Source organism: Humulus lupulus, chromosome 4 (assembly GCF_963169125.1).
Source record: "Humulus lupulus chromosome 4, drHumLupu1.1, whole genome shotgun sequence".
NCBI lineage: Eukaryota > Viridiplantae > Streptophyta > Magnoliopsida > Rosales > Cannabaceae > Humulus > Humulus lupulus.
This window is the reverse complement of record NC_084796.1, coordinates 188,697,381-188,713,808: the sequence shown is the minus strand read 5'-3', so window position 1 is coordinate 188,713,808 and position 16,428 is coordinate 188,697,381. Positions and strand designations below refer to the sequence as shown.

The window sequence follows — 16,428 nt, the reverse complement described above, 5'->3', positions numbered from 1 at the left end:
GTGAAAAATAATTTCAAAACATGCACAGCCAGGGGACTCACGGAGTATTCTGGTTGAGCAGAGGATGAAGGGATCGTCTGGGTTGGGGCTTCGTCGGAGTAGTTGATTCCAAAGCTTCAAGGGAGCCCTTACACCTGAACTTCTTGAGTGCTGGGAATGGCAGCCGGAAAGAAGAGGGTTTTTCTTTTGAAGATGAAGAAGAGAGAAGAAGAAGAAAAATCTGAAAAATTTCAAATGAACGGGTGGCCCATGCGTAAGGTGGCCACCCCTTTTATATACATGAAAGGCCATGTGAGAGGGGCCGTTGGATTGCCCTAATGTGGGATCCAAGGCTCTCCACTCGAAAGACGAAACGACGGCTGAGTATAGGCTAGGCCATTTAATGCGGTTCTCGGAAGACGTACCGTCACCAACCACGATGTTCCACGTATTCGGCGCCTGCGTAAAATGTGGAATATGAAGAGTTCATGGGGAAGCCGAAAAGCCCCTACTGTGGCCCTACACGATGTCGTGTACCATGAGCAGGTGCTTGGGGGGAAAATGTACGCCCTAATTTTCCAACAGGCTTTTAGCGAGCTAAGATACGGCCTAAATTATATCAGCCACGTGGATCCCCCATGACCGGAGCTGTTGTCGTCAGGTCCTACCTCGTTAGCTCGGGGTATCCAAAGGTTCGCCAAGATTACTTAAGGACTGATTCTGGACTCTGAAGGCCACAGGTCGAGGGAAGCATCCAGCTCCTGGTACGAGCTAGAGTTGGAGGTTGTGACCTTTTATAAAGTCAACCACGCAAGGTAAACGTGCATATATCAGACATCACGTGTCTAATATATCCCTGACTTCTTGGACACACAGCATGAACGTGCGTATTCAGACACCCACGACTGGGTTGGGCCGTGCAGCCCATTATCCCCCTTACCTATTGATTAGACCACACTTCATGTGTCAGGTTTTAGGAATTAATCATGAATGTCACAGAAGTGACAAGATAGGTAAGAAGGTCACGGGATGACCTTCTTACCAACTCCCAGGTGCCCCCTCCTATAAATATGGAGACCCTGGGAGTTGCAAAGGGTTGGATTCTATTGTGTAAGGAAATACCCTGTAAAAGAATACCAAGCATATAGCAATAATATTGGCTGGTGGAGTAGAAGGATTTTAACCTTTGAACCACCTAAAAAACGTAATTATGTCACCAGTCCATTTACAAAGATCATTCATCTATTTCGGTTCATAGTTAAGCACTAATCCCTTCCTCTTATTTTCTTAATTACCTGTTGGCGAAGAACCGCGTCAACAGATTGTATTTCATCCAAATACTCTATTAATTGAATCATTTCATGAGTCTCCTTCAACCAACTTTGAGTGCATACTAGTGCCTCAACCATTTTTGGACTTGAAGAACTCCTAAATGAGTCCAAAATACACCCACTAGTACTACACGCAGATTCAGTAGCCATAATAGACATAGGGATAGCAAGAACATCTTGTAATGACCCAACTATTTCTAAGATCTTGGACCATTAAAACTACTAGACATAGCTACTATTTTTTAGAAAATATACATAAGAAATAATCATAACTTTATTAAAACCCCAAAATAAATATTGTATCAATAACATAAAAGTATAAAATAAAATGTAATATGGCATGGGTACCCATTGTTTATAAAACATAAAACATAACTTTAAATACTAATTGCGGAATTACATCAAAACATAATTTAAAAGACATAAAATAAATAACGTCGTCCTCGATCAACACGCAGTCCATTGAATCCATTCATCCTTAACACACAAGCCAAGCTGCCAAGAATCCTTCCGCCTCCATAATCATTTTCCTGCATCACACTAAAAATAAAGGAGTGAGCCTAATGCCCAGCAAGGAAATCTACTAACACATATAAGCATAAAACTATATCATATACTAGAAAACATATGACTATAAAAAAAAACATATATCATATAGGACTACAATATTAATGGTCATTAACTCATTAACATGGCATGTGATAAACCATCTAATTCCTCTGTCTACTAATCGAGGTAGGTAGATCACATGGTAGTATATGATAACCCATCTAGGTCCTCTACTAGTCGAGGTAGGGTAAATCATAACTCTAACCCATGAAATGATAAATAATCTTGGGGCTTGCTATCTAAGCAAGTCATATGCCCAAGCGACTAAAAACATATCATACATATACATACCATAGCATAAACATATCATAATGTAAACATATCATAACATATAAGCACATAAAATCTATCCTATTTTCCTTACCAAAAGCTGGGATATTTGGGAACAAGAACGGGATTAGAAACTCCTATAAACCAACAATAAAATGGTGAGAATCTCTAAGAATAAAGATGAATATGAGAACTAAACCATCAAGAAGAAACTTACCAAGAAGGACCTTAAGTTTCAAGAACTTAAATACCTAATCAAGAATCAATAACAAGAGTTAGGATCTGAATAAAGAAAACTAAAGAATCATATAGAACTGAACTTAGGAATAGAAATACCTTGAATGACCTTATGGATTGGTCTAAATCTTAATACCGAAATCACACTATTTCTCACTTCCCAAGTGTTTATAAAAGTTTAGAATGATAAAGCTTTAACCCAAAACCCAAGTGTATCTCTCTATAGTCACACTAGCACCTTGGAGACTCTGATCAAATGCTTGAAGAATGAAAAAAATGGCTGAGCACTAGGTCCTATTTATAGAGTTCAAGGAGTGAAACTAACCCCTTTTAATTTGAATAAATAAATGATTATAAAATAAAAAAGATTTGAATTTTTGTTCAACTGACGCCCAGAACTCAGTCAAAATCGTTCAAAGGCAGGTATAAGTGGTTAAGGGTATTTTTAAAATTCAAAAATACATATATGGAGCCGATATATCGCCCCCTATAGTCGATATATCGCCTCCCCCTGTATTCCTGAGGCTTGTTCGATCGTTCGTGCAAAGTCGACGTGTTTGCCGTATCTTCCGTAGGCGATATATTGGCCCCTATGCAGCGATATATCTGCATACGTTGATATATTAAACACGTATTTGCACTTTTTTAGCATATTTTGAATTGGATAAACAACTTTGACTGAGTCATAATATGATCCTAACAGCTGCTAGAAGGTTCTAGAGCTTCTTGATCTTTCTTTTATTAAAACTATCCATAAAAAAATACTTAATTCCTTAATAATCATGATTATGACAAGTGTCATGCTCTTAATAGTTCTATCTAAACCTTAGATTATAATAAATATATATCTATGACCAGCAATATTAATCAAACCTTATGTTATAATTAATATTCTTAAACTATAGGTTAAACTTATAAAATCCATAAATGTTGCTATGAGTATCAAACTAAGTCCCGGCTTGAACCAAAATCCACAGTAACTAACATACTACTAACCAATACTAACTACTACTACTATCTAGCTAGCTAAGTACATATTATGGGACACTACACATCTTTAGCAGTCATAAATAAATCCTATACCTATTAGAATTGTCCTTCCACCAAAATAGGATATCAAATGAGGAAGTCATTGGATTGACTGGTTCTTCAGCCAAGTATTTGTTAACATCATTCATTTTCTCAGTCACAAACATTTTTTGTTGTTGGAAATAATTTTCCAATAATCTCTTCCTATGAGTTTCTTTGCCATCACTCTTTGGTGGCGAGTCACTTTTGCTAACCTGAAAAAGAAATACAAACAACAACTCAACAAACAATAACATATTAAAATCAATCAGAATAAAACAAGCCAGCAACTAACCTTATCACCATCACTACCACCCTCAACATTATAACAAATGTACAACCATTGAAGGATTTGTTCTACCTTGACAACAATCTTAGCGACGATTTTAGCATCATAAACAATCTCAAAACAATACTTCAACTCATACATTGGATCAAGCACAACAGCCAAAAACAACAAAGGATTGATGTTCTCTGCATTGCTCAATATTTGTCATATTTCTTTTTCATACAAGTAGCCATGGTGGATAACAAATGATCATTACTAGAAGCCAAATCACTCAATTGAGTGTGAAACTCACAAATCTCATGATAGAAGTTGTTGGAAGTCACATGTAAGGTGCCGCTAAATTTTAGAGTAACTTCATAAAAAGTGCAATGAAATTTGACAAAAATCATAACACTCTCCCAATCATTAGAACTAGGTGGTCCAATCTTTTTCTTCTCATTTTCACTTTCCATGAAGAAACTTAAAAATTTATCATCTTCCTCCTCATACCTTGCAAAAAAAAATTCAAACTTAATAGCCACATTTAACATCATAAAAGTTGAATTCCACCTTGTAGGGACATCTAAAACAAACCATCCCTTGAAATCAATTTTTTCCCTTTCCAAAATCATGCATGTCTTTCAACCCCTCATTCATAATTAGATTTATTATGTGAACACTACACCTCAAATGAATGAACTTACCATCAAGAACAGACTCATTCCATGCATTAACCCTCCTCTTCACAAAACCAATAACCACATCATTAGCTGATGCATTATCAACAGTAACAACAAAAATATTTTCTACTCCTCAACCAAGCAAACAAACTTCTATCACCATACCAAATGTTTCAACCTTGTGATTAGAAATTTGACAAAAATTTATAATTCTTTTTTGCAAATTCCAATCACTATCAACATAGTGTTTAGTGAGCACATATAAGCCATTTGGGTGGAAGATGTCAAACAATCAATTGTTAAACATAATCTTTGCTCAGCCTTGGTTAACTCATTCTTCAACTTAACCCTCTCATCACAAAATAACTGGTATATATCCCTAGTATCGGTCATTCTATTAGGGACAAGAAACTTGGGTTGCAACTCCTGAACAAACTCCCTAAAACATTTACCTTCTACAACATTAAATGCTTGCTCATCCTTCACTACAAATTGAGTTAAGGCCTTTTGACATCTCTCCTTATTAAATGTCATATCCAACAAACTTCCATCGCTATCATTAGCACTTTGAAATGAAAGAAAATTATGTTTTTTACCAGCTACCCTATATGGATACTTCTTACATTGGTTGTTCAAATGGACCAACAAACTACTTGTTCCAACTCTCCTACTATCACAAGCATAATCTTCCCCACAATAATTACAAGTGCATCTAGGGACTTTAGGATTCTCATCCTTCACTTTTGTAAAGTGACCCTAAATATTAGAGTTCCTAGTTGGGTTTTTTCCTAGATTTGCCTGGTTCATCATTGCATTCTTTTTTGGGTGACTTAAGCTCAATAGGAGTAGTGTTTGGGGTAGTTTTGTGGTGGTGTTTGGGGTAGTTTTGTGGTATCAATCACTTAACTTAATTGGGTGTAAGTTGGGGTAAGAAACTTATTCATCATTTCTATACAAATAAAAAAAAATGCAAACAATTATCAATTATAATTTACCAGTATCATAATGAAACCAATCATAATTAATATATATATAGCAGCTAAGAAAAACCTTTATGATACCAGTCAACAACCTTGATGTGTGTGGCTTTGTTATACCCAAAAGGACAGAAAACTTTATGATAGACTGGATCATCTATTTTCTACAAGTTTAGAGCATACTTGTATATATCTACCTCTTACATCTAGTTTCCAACCCATAAACTTAAGGTTATGGATTTAACATAGCATACTAATAGTCTAATACTGTAGCATCACAAAACTCCTAATGAAGTTTAGTACCTTGGTTAGTGTGCTGGCATAGTTGGAATTATTTGTGAATTTTGGAATTTTAATTGAATATATATGTGTGATTATGTGGATTATGTGAGTTATATTATGATATGACTACTTATGCATGTTTATGTGTATTAAATGTGCTTAAAGACCTACTTTAGTAAAAAAAAAAAAGAAGGCATTTCCATAATTTTGACTCGTTGAGGGTATATTTGCAATTTTATATGCTATGTGCTTGAGACCACATTATTATGTGGATATATTTGTGATATTTTTCACGAGTCGATCCTTTTGAGCAATTTAGCGAAAAAGTCATAATGGGGATTTATACCCGGCTCAGGGTAAGCCAGGGGTATTTTGGTAATTTTGCGAACTTTGAGAAATAATGGAATATGAAATATAATTGGGGGAAAATACTTGTGGGAATTAAAGACTAATGATTGTTTTGCCCTTGTGAGGCTTTAAGGAAAAGGTTAAGTGAAGGAGGCATAATGGTCATTTAACCTAATTTCTAGACAAATGCAGCTAAGTGTGGGCCGCCCTCATTTTTTTCATGTTATTCCCTCACTTTCTCACCTTGTGTGATCTTTCTTCAAACCACTAAAGGCACACACTCAAATTCCCAAAGCTATAAGCCAATTCATGGAATTTTGAGGACATTGGGAAGGGATTTAGCAACAAGAAGGAGAATTTGGAGATGCCAAAATCACCATTAGCATAAGGATTTAGAAATTCAGAGGAGGTAAGAACCAAGTGCTCTACTGTTCATTTCAAAATTTTGATGTTCTTGATTAAGTTGAGGTCAAGATAGATTATGATGATTTGAGGTTTCTATGGGGTTTTGGTATTGATTTTGTTGGAGGAAACGTGGTTTGGTGACTGTTCCAAGCTTGAAATTGAGTTTAAAGCCCACAATTTAGACTTAGATTCTCGGATTTGGGTAATTTCCTAAGCTCAAAGCTCAAAATGGTGAATCTTTGAATCTTGGTGTTTGAGTACGTTTTGTGGTATTTTGGTGGTGGTCATAGCTTGTTTAAGTTGTATGAAGTGTTTTATGGTCGAAAAACTAGTAGGAATCGATTTTTGGGACTAGAGTTGGGTCTGAATGCAGAGGAAAATCGCAGTTTTGGGTTTTCTCACGGTAGCGTCGTGGCGCTTAGGACGAGCGTCGTGACTCAAAATGCACAAGTTTTGTGTAGGGGTTTCTTGGCTTGTTGGGGAGGGGGGGGGGGGGGGGGCGGGGGGTGGTGCTAATGCAGTTTCAAGGTACCTTTGTTTAGGGTTTTTAGGAAATCAAATTGAAGGGCTTGGGGACAATTCTGCTACCCAATTTAGTGGAATCTGAGGTCTCGGGAGCTAGGGCTTGGTTTTGGAGCCCATTATCTTAATTAGCCCTTATAAATGTACCATTGGTGTTGTGACTAGGGTTTTCTGCAAGGCTCGGGTGAAAGGGAACGTACTCAGGGTTGCTTCGCTAATTTTCTCAGGATTTAAGGTAAGAGAACCGACATTTACACTATGTGTTGGGCACTATCCCTATAATCTGGAAATAATTATGACTGTACTTAAGTTGACAGTAATGGTTGTGTGATTCTATCTGGTTTTATCTATTGCTTCTTAAAGGGTTATGAACCCAATTGTTTGGCACAAGTCGTATGAATGAATATTGGATTTTCATTAATTGTGTTATTTGTTGTCATGCTTATTTTGAGTTTTCGTAATAGTTCTCTTATTGGGCCTCGACTCACGGGTGCTTTATGAGGGTAAAGGAAATCTAGACCAGCCATTAGTTGGAGAGCTGTAGGGGCGGCATGTACATACTCAGCCTGTTTGGCCGCCACGGTCAAGATATTTTGAGGAACAGTGGTTATTGGCTCGATTTTGCCGCTTAGGTCGGCTAGTTCTATAATTTTGTTATAACTTTATTTTTGATTTAAAACCTTTGAGATCCCTCGTATTTAGTCAAACCTTTTTAATGAAAAGTTTAACTTCATTGACCAAAATTTTTAATATCGATATTGTTGTTTAACTCTAATTACATTATTAACTCCAAATGACTCGCTTAACGAGTTAAGCACTATTTTTAACATGTGAGGTAATAGACCAAGATTAGTAGGGTGTTACAAATACCCATTCTAATAAAAAACTAAGCATAATTAAAGCCATTCTAATCAAACAAAAACAACAATATGCATAATAAAATTATATATATAATCAGCATCAAGCACTAGGGTTAATCAATAAGGCTTAGTGGAGGAGAAATGTAACGTCCCAAATTACCTAATAAGGCTTAGAGCCTTGATTAGGGAACCATGATGACAATTTATGGAAATTATATGTTCATGTGATATGTGACTATGTGATTTATATGATAATATGACTAGATATGCATGTGTTAGGTGTATTAAATATGCATGTGGGCCCATTTCTTATTAGAAGGCCAATTTTCGTAATTTGGCCCGTTATGGGTATATTTGGCATATGTGTGACATATGTGTGAGACCACATTATTATGTGAATATATTTGGGTTACTCAGCACGAGGCGATCCTAGGGAGCAAGTTAGCAGGAAAGTCACAACGGGACCCAATACGCGACTCGAGGTGAGTTAATGGGTACTTTGGGTATCTAGTACATTACCGGGTTATCGGGTAACAGGATTAAATATTTGAGGATATATTTGGAGTTAGTAAGATTAGGAGGGAATTATGGAGATTTTGACCAATTTGCCCTCGGGGACGTTTTTGGTACCCCGAGCCTCGAGATTGGCTTAAGTTTACTTGAACCTTAAGTAAACCACACAAAATACAACACTCAGCTCTCTCTTTTTCTCCCAATCGACTCTCTCACTCTCTCTCAACTTTTGGTGTGGATTTCTTGAGGAAACTAAGGGGATTAAAGGCTAAAAACTTGGGAAATTGAAGGCTTGAATCCAAGATTGGATTTGCTGCAGATGGAAGGTCATTTAACACTGCTGAGGTAAGCTTTAGTCTCTGTTTTAGTTGAATTCTATCATGATTTTTCTAGAGTTCTTGAGGTGTTCTTGTGCTTTGAGGTTCAAATGATTGATTATGAGTTTTGGTGAGTTTTTAGCCAAGTTTTAGGTTGGGTTTTGTTACTGGTAATATGTTGATGTTGTTCTAGGGATTGAATTATGGTTCTAGGAATTATTTGGGAGGGTTTTGTGTTGGAAAACCAATCAGAGCACCCAGCGAAAAACTCACGCGTGGTGGGCCAGTTGTATTGTTTATTTCAAAACAATAGAACAACAACATACAAAAAATTTCAACAATCATATAAAAAATTTATATGACCAAAAAAATAATCTAGAAACATTATCATACAATACTATTAATCATGCAACAAATATATATACATATACACAATATATTTATATATTCAACATATAAACACAAAAATCAAGAACATAACCTCTTGAAGCCTATCAAATGTCCTTGAGTCTTTTCGTATTTTTATCGATCTTCCTATCCAAAGCTTTGAGCACTCAAACCACGATCTTCCGGAGTGTTCTCTACACCTCAAGATGTGCATGGGCACATAGAGAACATGGGTTTATATTTTAGGAATCACGAGTATTTCTCAACACATGAGAACTTGGATTATGGTCTGAGAGTGGCTAGAATAAAGAAGAAGAAATAGAGAGAGTTTTTGTCTAACAAAAACATCTGAGAACTATTCTGAATTGTGTATTGTGTTGTTATTTCATGTATGTAGTGTCTTTCTCTTCTTCTTCTTCTTCTTCTATATCATATATATAGAGATTTATATTACCTTATTATTCCAAATAATCATAATAATATAATATAATAATGATGATAGGATTTGATTTTAGGTAAATATCTAACTTACCATATTTGAAAAAAAATATTTTCAAATTATTAAATAAATAAAATAAAAACTATAGAAATACAATATCAATACAGTGGTACACGCATGGCACAGTCCTTGGACTGTGTCAGGCGTGTACTGATATTCCCTTTTCAATGATTTTGCATTTTTTTTATTTAATTATTTAACTAAATCAATCTCCCACAAAATAAGGTATTAATCTTTTAAGGAAAAGATGACAACCATATTTCAAAATTTAAATTCTAAATTTAAAATTCAAACTGATGATCATCATTATCATCTTTTAAAATTCAATAAATCAAAAACTATTTTTGACCTACCAATTTTATTTTCTCTCACTCAAATAAAATAATTAATTTAAAAAATTACTTTACTTATATATATATATGAAATTCGAAAATTTATATATTTAAATTAATAAATATATTTTCGAAATTAATAATTAATTATTTAACATCAATTATCATATAATTTCATACTTGACCCGAAGAATAAAATTCTTCAAATTCTCAAATTACAGTTATACCCTTGTATCAATTCTTACCTTGATATGGTGTTGATAGAGCCAGCCAAGGGACCTATGGACCTATAATATCAAGCTCCAATAAATATTACATTATTAATCAAAGCTCTTTGATTAAATAATCATATTTATTAATCTCATGATTACTCCACTAAAAATATGAGATCGAACTCTTGATAATTATAGACATATATTTACTGAGTACTTTATTAAGAACAAAGTGTCCATTGATATAATCATTACATACAACAGTAATCCTCTATTAATGGTTCATAATTAAAAGGGAATAAAATTACTATTTTACCATTTTAGTTATATCTTGCTCCTAGAGTACCATTGACTTTACTAGTAAAGGTTGTGTCACAACAAGTTTGCAACGTGAGCGCTCATAACCTTTTCAGTTCCAAAAGTCAACCCAATTGGGAACCATTATTCAATCTATAAGAAGGTATATCTGTTAAACTATGTCCCCAGCCATATACATCATTGAGTTCCCAAAACAATTGTTCTTAGCCTGATCATTCTGACAAACCTTAACGCATCAATCAAATGATCAAATGACATATATAGGAGTTCATAGTCACCTCAGGATTAAGATCATCGTGTATATGATCATCGTTTGATGTGTTTGATTAATACTATGAAACAATGTTTAAACAAGTATTAACAAATCACATCTGGTCCAATTCTACATACTCTCAGCATGCAAAGTACCTCCACTAAAGTGTCCTAGTACACTAGTAACCCGGATCTAGGTCACATGTATTCATAATACTAGTGGACCGTATTAGCAGTAATTAATCTAAAGATTCTATAACTTTAATTTATTGCAAACTATTTAAGTTTATTATCTTAATCTCGACCCTCCCATACCAATATGAGATTAAGACCACATAGATAAACTTTGGAATATTATGATATTAACTTAATATTATAATATAATATCAAGCATTGTCTATATATATAATAATTCAATTATTTATTTCATTTAAAAACATTTGTCAACTACAATTGCTTTAAGGGCACTATTCTCAACATTTTGATAGGATTTGGCTGAGGAGAAAATAGGGAAAATCTGGGTTCGAAGGGTCACGCCGCGACCCTGTTCTTGGGGGTGCCGCGACCCGTGTGAAACCAAGACCTAGGAGGGGTTTCAGTTTTAGAGGCGCATTGCGACTGTCAGGGGCAAGTCGCGACTCGTGTCTCGATTTCCAGACAAGGGGCAATTTGCTCTGGGAGGTGCACCGCGACCCTTAGGGTCAAGTCGCGGACAGCCTATAACTCAAACCTAAGGGCTCGGGATCGATTCTACTACCTGATTTAGTAGAATTCAACGTCCTGGGGGCTAGGACTCGGTCTAGAAGGCTTTATTCGCTCGTTATTGATGGGATTCTATGTTATGGTTGTAACTAGGTTACTGCTAGGGGCTCGGAACCAGGATCGTTCTCGAGGGTCGTTCCTAATACACGTTGCACTCGAACCTAAGGTAAGAAAACTGCACCCAATACGTGATGTATGTGATTATGGTTTGGCCCGATTGTTGATTATAACTATGATTAGGGCTCGAACCTTGGGAATAATTGTGATTTAGGTTATGCTTGAATGCTATGTGTCTGGGTAATTTTTTAATGAATGCTTGTCTTGTTTGCATAGGTAGGGCTCGACCCCATTAAGGAACATAGTTATTGCTGTGTTTGTGTTTGATTGGTTAAGATACCATGGTTTTTATGTATGCATACTTGTATTTTCTGTAATACGCTTATCTGTATATGTATCTGTATCTGTATTTTCTGGTTATCTGAATGTCTAATTAAAGCCTTGACTTATTAGTCAAGAGCAACAATAGCGCGCTGCACACTGGTCGAGAGGCTGAGGCCCAATCAGGGACGTACTATTACGTTGGTCGACCCTATGGTCGTTGGAAAATAAAGCGCTTGGCTAGCTCTATGGCTAGTTACTTAGAGCAAGGGCCCAAAGTGACTCTATGGTCATATAGCTAGGGCATAGGGCCCCGAGTTGACTCTATGGTCATCTATTCTAGGCAGTAGGCCCCAGAATGATCCAATGATCATTGATTTGTAATTGTACTCATGCATGAGTAGGTTAATACTGTTGGGCATGCTAGATGTGTATTTGGAATCTGTATTTATTGTTCATGCACATGTTTAAGTTTTCTTGCCGAGCCTTGGCTCACATGTGCTATGTGGTGTAGGTAAGGGAAAAAAAAAAGCTAGATCAGCCATGAGTAGGAGAGCTTCGGTGGCGGCATGTACATATGCAACTGCTCGTCCGCCATGGCCGAGGATATCTCAGAGGAACTAGGGTTGTATCTCTTATTTTGTCGCTTAGGCCGGCTGGTTGTAACTTTTGATTTGTATATACCCTTTTAAATATTTGTTTGTAATATTTTGGGATCCCATGTATGTATGAAACTTTCAAATGAAAATGCTACGTTTCCTTTGACCAAAAATTTTAACCCTAACCCTTGACATTAACCTTAGTTACACGTTTATAACCAAATGACTTGATTAGCAATTCTGACACTATTTAAATTACATAGTGTAACGGTCCTGGATTAGGAGGACGTTACAAAAAAATACCCTTTCCTCTTCACAAGCAAAATAAAAGCAAGCAACCACAACCTCACTAAGCACAAGCACAACTTTCACCCTTTGAACATCTGGTTTCAAATAAAAAAACTAGAGATATTAAAAAGTAGAAAACAAATTACACATCAAATTAATAAATGACAAACTAGAGAGAAATTAAATAAATCAAATACAATGAACTAAACAAATCATACCTCATCAAATGTGTTGCATGCAATGTTTTCTCCTTTTTTCTTGGACAGTAGAGTACCAATTCTAGTGTAATAAAATATAGTATAAATTAGCAGTAATATAAAATATAAATTAACAATAATGAAAAAACTAATCAAATGCCAAGAAAATAGTTGGTGTGTGTGGTACCGTGAGTGAGTGAGATTAAGAGGAGGCAGAGACTGGTGGTGTGCCTGTGACCGTCGACTGGAGCTAGAGATGCCCGCAAATCAGTTACATATATATAAAATGGAAAGACAAAAAAGAATGTGGGACTACTTGCACTACCATGGATACTGGAGACAGAAAAGATGAAAGGCTTTACATATATATATAAAAATAATAAAAGGCACCAAGAACACATATATAATATAAAGATAATACAAGTATATACATATATAAATCTAATGCAAAACAACAAAAGACAAGAGTACATATATATAAATATAAGTAAGAATACATATATAAATAAAAATTATATTTATATACACCTCTCTACATTTTTGTTAAACGACAAAATTGAACACATATACGCATAAATATAATACAAAGGCAAATTGAAACATGATTTCAAAAACATACACGTGGGAGAACTCTGAAATGGAGGAAGACTTCGTGGTGGTGTTGCTGCCATGGTGAAGGAAGAAGGAAGATGGAAGATGTGGTGGTGCTTTGACCTTGAGAGTTGAGTTTTAGTGAGTCTGAGAAAGAGTGGCTGACTTGAAAGAGTGAGGAGTGAGGTGAGGAGGAAGTTGTCGTGGTTTAAGATTAAGGGTGTGCGGATGAGGGATTGAGATTTAGCTTATATATCTAGGGATTTTAGTGTGTATAAAATATATATTATATATCATTTTATACTTTTATTAATATGGTCGGGTATATTGGGTTGGATTGAGTAAAAATGTATAGGGCCCGTTACCTAGCCAAATTCATCCGGCTTTCTCATTTAACCATCGAAGGGCCTTCGACCCTGTAAGAGTCAGCCCAAATCGGCCTATTTTCGGTGTAATTCAGGTTGGGTGATTGGTTGGCCCACTAGCATTTATATGCAACCCTACTAGAGATGATTGAATTGATCAAAAATGCATATGGGTAAGTAATATTTCTTATTTTGATTCTTATTTATGAATTAATGTGTTTGAAGATCATATCATTGTCATACTAAGTATATTTTCACCTAAGATTTTTCTCTCTATCGCGTTTGATTGATATATAGATAGAAGAATAAAGGAGTTTTAATTGGATATAACTATGGATTAAGCCTGTGCCTTTCTGACTATGTTGTGAAATTTTTGCTTTTAGAGCCTTAACTCTCAAAATCAATATTTGATTATAATTCTCATATGGATATTTGTCTAAAGCTTTGATGTAACGCCCTACTACTCAGGGACCGTTACGCTGTACTTTTTAAATAGTGATAAACTCGCTAACCGAATCATTTGGCCATAATCGTGTAACTAAATGTGATTAACAGTTTAGGATTAACAATTTTGGTCAAAGATATAACGTTTACTGTATACATTGGGATCCCAAAATATATTTTAAAAGTAATTTAAAATAAAAGATTTACAACCAGCCGACCTAAGCGGCAAAATAGGGTTTAACCCTAGTTCCTCTTTAAACCCTCGGCCGTGGTGGTCGAGCAGCCGCATATGTACACATCGTCACCTAAGCTCTCCAACTCAGGGATGGTCCAACTTTCTTTTTCCTTTACCTGCACCACATAGCACCTGTGGGTCGAGGCTCAACAAGAAAACTCAACATGCTCATAAACAGATAATAACATGTCACTAAGTCATAATAAGCATGCCTAGTAGTAATACCCCTATTCATGCATGGAGGCAAGTCCAAATAAATTATTATGGGGTTTTGCGCCCTGCATAGATGACTAATGAGTCTATCACTAGGGATTTACTCCCTGAATAGATCACTAATGAGTCTATCTCTGGGGATCTGCTCCCTGAATAGATGACTAATGAGTCTATCTCTGGGGATCTGTTCCCTGAACAAATGACTAATGAGTCTATCTCTAGGTAGGTGACTAATGAAGCACTCTCTGGGCAGAGGACTAATAAATCTCTCTCTGGGGCTCTACGCCCTAAGCCATGTGATGTTTCAGTCACCTGAGCCTTTTGGCCCTGGCTCTAAGTAACTAACCTTTAGACTAGACAAGCACTTTAGTTTTCTTCAACCTTAAGGTCGGTCAAACATTTAATGCTCATGTTGATTAGATCTAATCATTTCGACTCTACATTCAATACGCTAATGCCGCTCTTGACTCATAGGTCAATTCCATACGACCATCGCTCAGTACTATTGCCGATCATGACTGATAAGTCAAGACTTCACGACCAGTTCTAACATCAATGCCATTTCTGATTAATGAGTCAGTACCACTCACAAGTAAGTAATGCATCCAGGCATATATCATATGTCAAATATCCAAATATAAGGCATTCCAATATGCTTACTCAACATTCATCAGCATAATTATGATCATGCACATTTACAGAGACTCAAGCTCTGATCAATTCCATATTCAATATTCATGCCATGCCATAATCACATGTATCCCATGCATCACATATATTGGGTGCATTTTTCTTACCTTTTTCCAAGAACAGGTTACCAATAAACGACCCTCAAGCATGATCCTGTTTCCAAGCCCCTAGCGATAACCTAGTCACAACCATAATATAAAACCCCATAAAAATGAGTAAATAAATACTTACGGACCAAGTCCTAGCTTCCGGGACGTCAAATCCTACCCAATTGGGTAGTAGGATCGATCTCAGGCTCTTAGAGTTAAGTTCCCACGACTAAAAACCCGAAATGGCCAAAACTGCCCTTAAGCACTGCGGCCCCCCAGCCTTGAGTCGTGGCCCACCTACAGACAGAAGCCAGACCACTTCACTGCCTGCGCCACACGTTGTGGCGCACCTACCTTGCGTCGCGGCCCTATATGCCCATCACCCAATTCCATCATCTTCGTCAAGTCTGGCCTGCAACGCCCAAGAACAGGGGCGCGGCCCGACCTCAACCTAGCCAGTTTCCTCATTTTCTTCATTTAAAAACCTTCCATTAACCTATCCAAACATATCCAAATCCCAAAAACAAAGTTCCCAATTATCCAAAACCATTAAAACCCAAGTCTCAAATCATCCAAAAACTCATCAAAACATAAAATCAAATCAAAACTTGAAAACTTAAAACATAAAACTCAGATTACCTCTGATTGAGTTGTTTCCCAACTAAATCCTCCTGCTAATAAGCTTCTAATCTTCCTTAGAATTGTTATGCCTCGATCCTTATTTGAATCCGAGTCCTAGAACTTGAGTTTCCTTCGAAAATGTGATCGGTGTTAAAAAGGGAGCAGGAGAGAGAGAGAGAGAGAGAGAGAGAGTTCTGAACGTTCTTTTTATTTATGAATGGTTACTTCGAGCTTAAGTAACCTCAAGAAAATCCTAATGCTCGGGGTCCCAAAAACGCCCCTTGGGGTAA

General features: G+C 36.3%; 1 protein-coding gene across 5 annotated transcripts; it reads right to left on the bottom strand.

Moving 5' to 3' along the window:
- Window positions 1-1,600: 1,600 nt before the first annotated feature.
- Window positions 1,601-13,698, bottom strand: LOC133829332 (uncharacterized). Of its 5 annotated transcripts, XR_009891694.1 has the most exons (5): window positions 13,510-13,698; window positions 13,078-13,140; window positions 12,912-12,972; window positions 3,510-3,709; window positions 1,601-1,850 (listed from the first exon to the last, which is right to left on the bottom strand). XR_009891694.1 is itself a non-coding variant. In XM_062259126.1 (4 exons), the coding sequence occupies exons 1-4, from the start codon at window positions 13,559-13,561 to the stop codon at window positions 1,724-1,726; spliced, it is 303 nt and encodes a 100-aa protein (XP_062115110.1). In that variant the 5' UTR covers window positions 13,562-13,698; the 3' UTR covers window positions 1,601-1,723. The 5 variants fall into 5 exon arrangements, 3 of the variants coding, with proteins under 3 accessions (XP_062115110.1, XP_062115112.1, XP_062115111.1); XM_062259126.1 differs by lacking the exon at window positions 3,510-3,709; XM_062259128.1 differs by lacking the exon at window positions 3,510-3,709 and having other exon boundaries at window positions 1,601-1,840.
- Between the last annotated feature and the right edge of the window lie 2,730 nt (window positions 13,699-16,428).

What these genes read in the sequence shown, in the direction of transcription:
- LOC133829332 (XM_062259126.1), bottom strand. Translation starts at nt 13,561, where the DNA reads ATGGCAGCAACACCACCACGAAGTCTTCCTCCATTTCAGAGTTCTCCC. An exon ending in CTTAATCTCACTCACTCACG is followed by an intron (nt 12,973 to 13,077) that starts GTACCACACACA and finishes TTATTACACTAG; the next exon opens with AATTGGTACTCTACTGTCCA. An exon ending in CATGCAACACATTTGATGAG is followed by an intron (nt 1,851 to 12,911) that starts GTATGATTTGTT and finishes CTTTATTTTTAG; the next exon opens with TGTGATGCAGGAAAATGATT.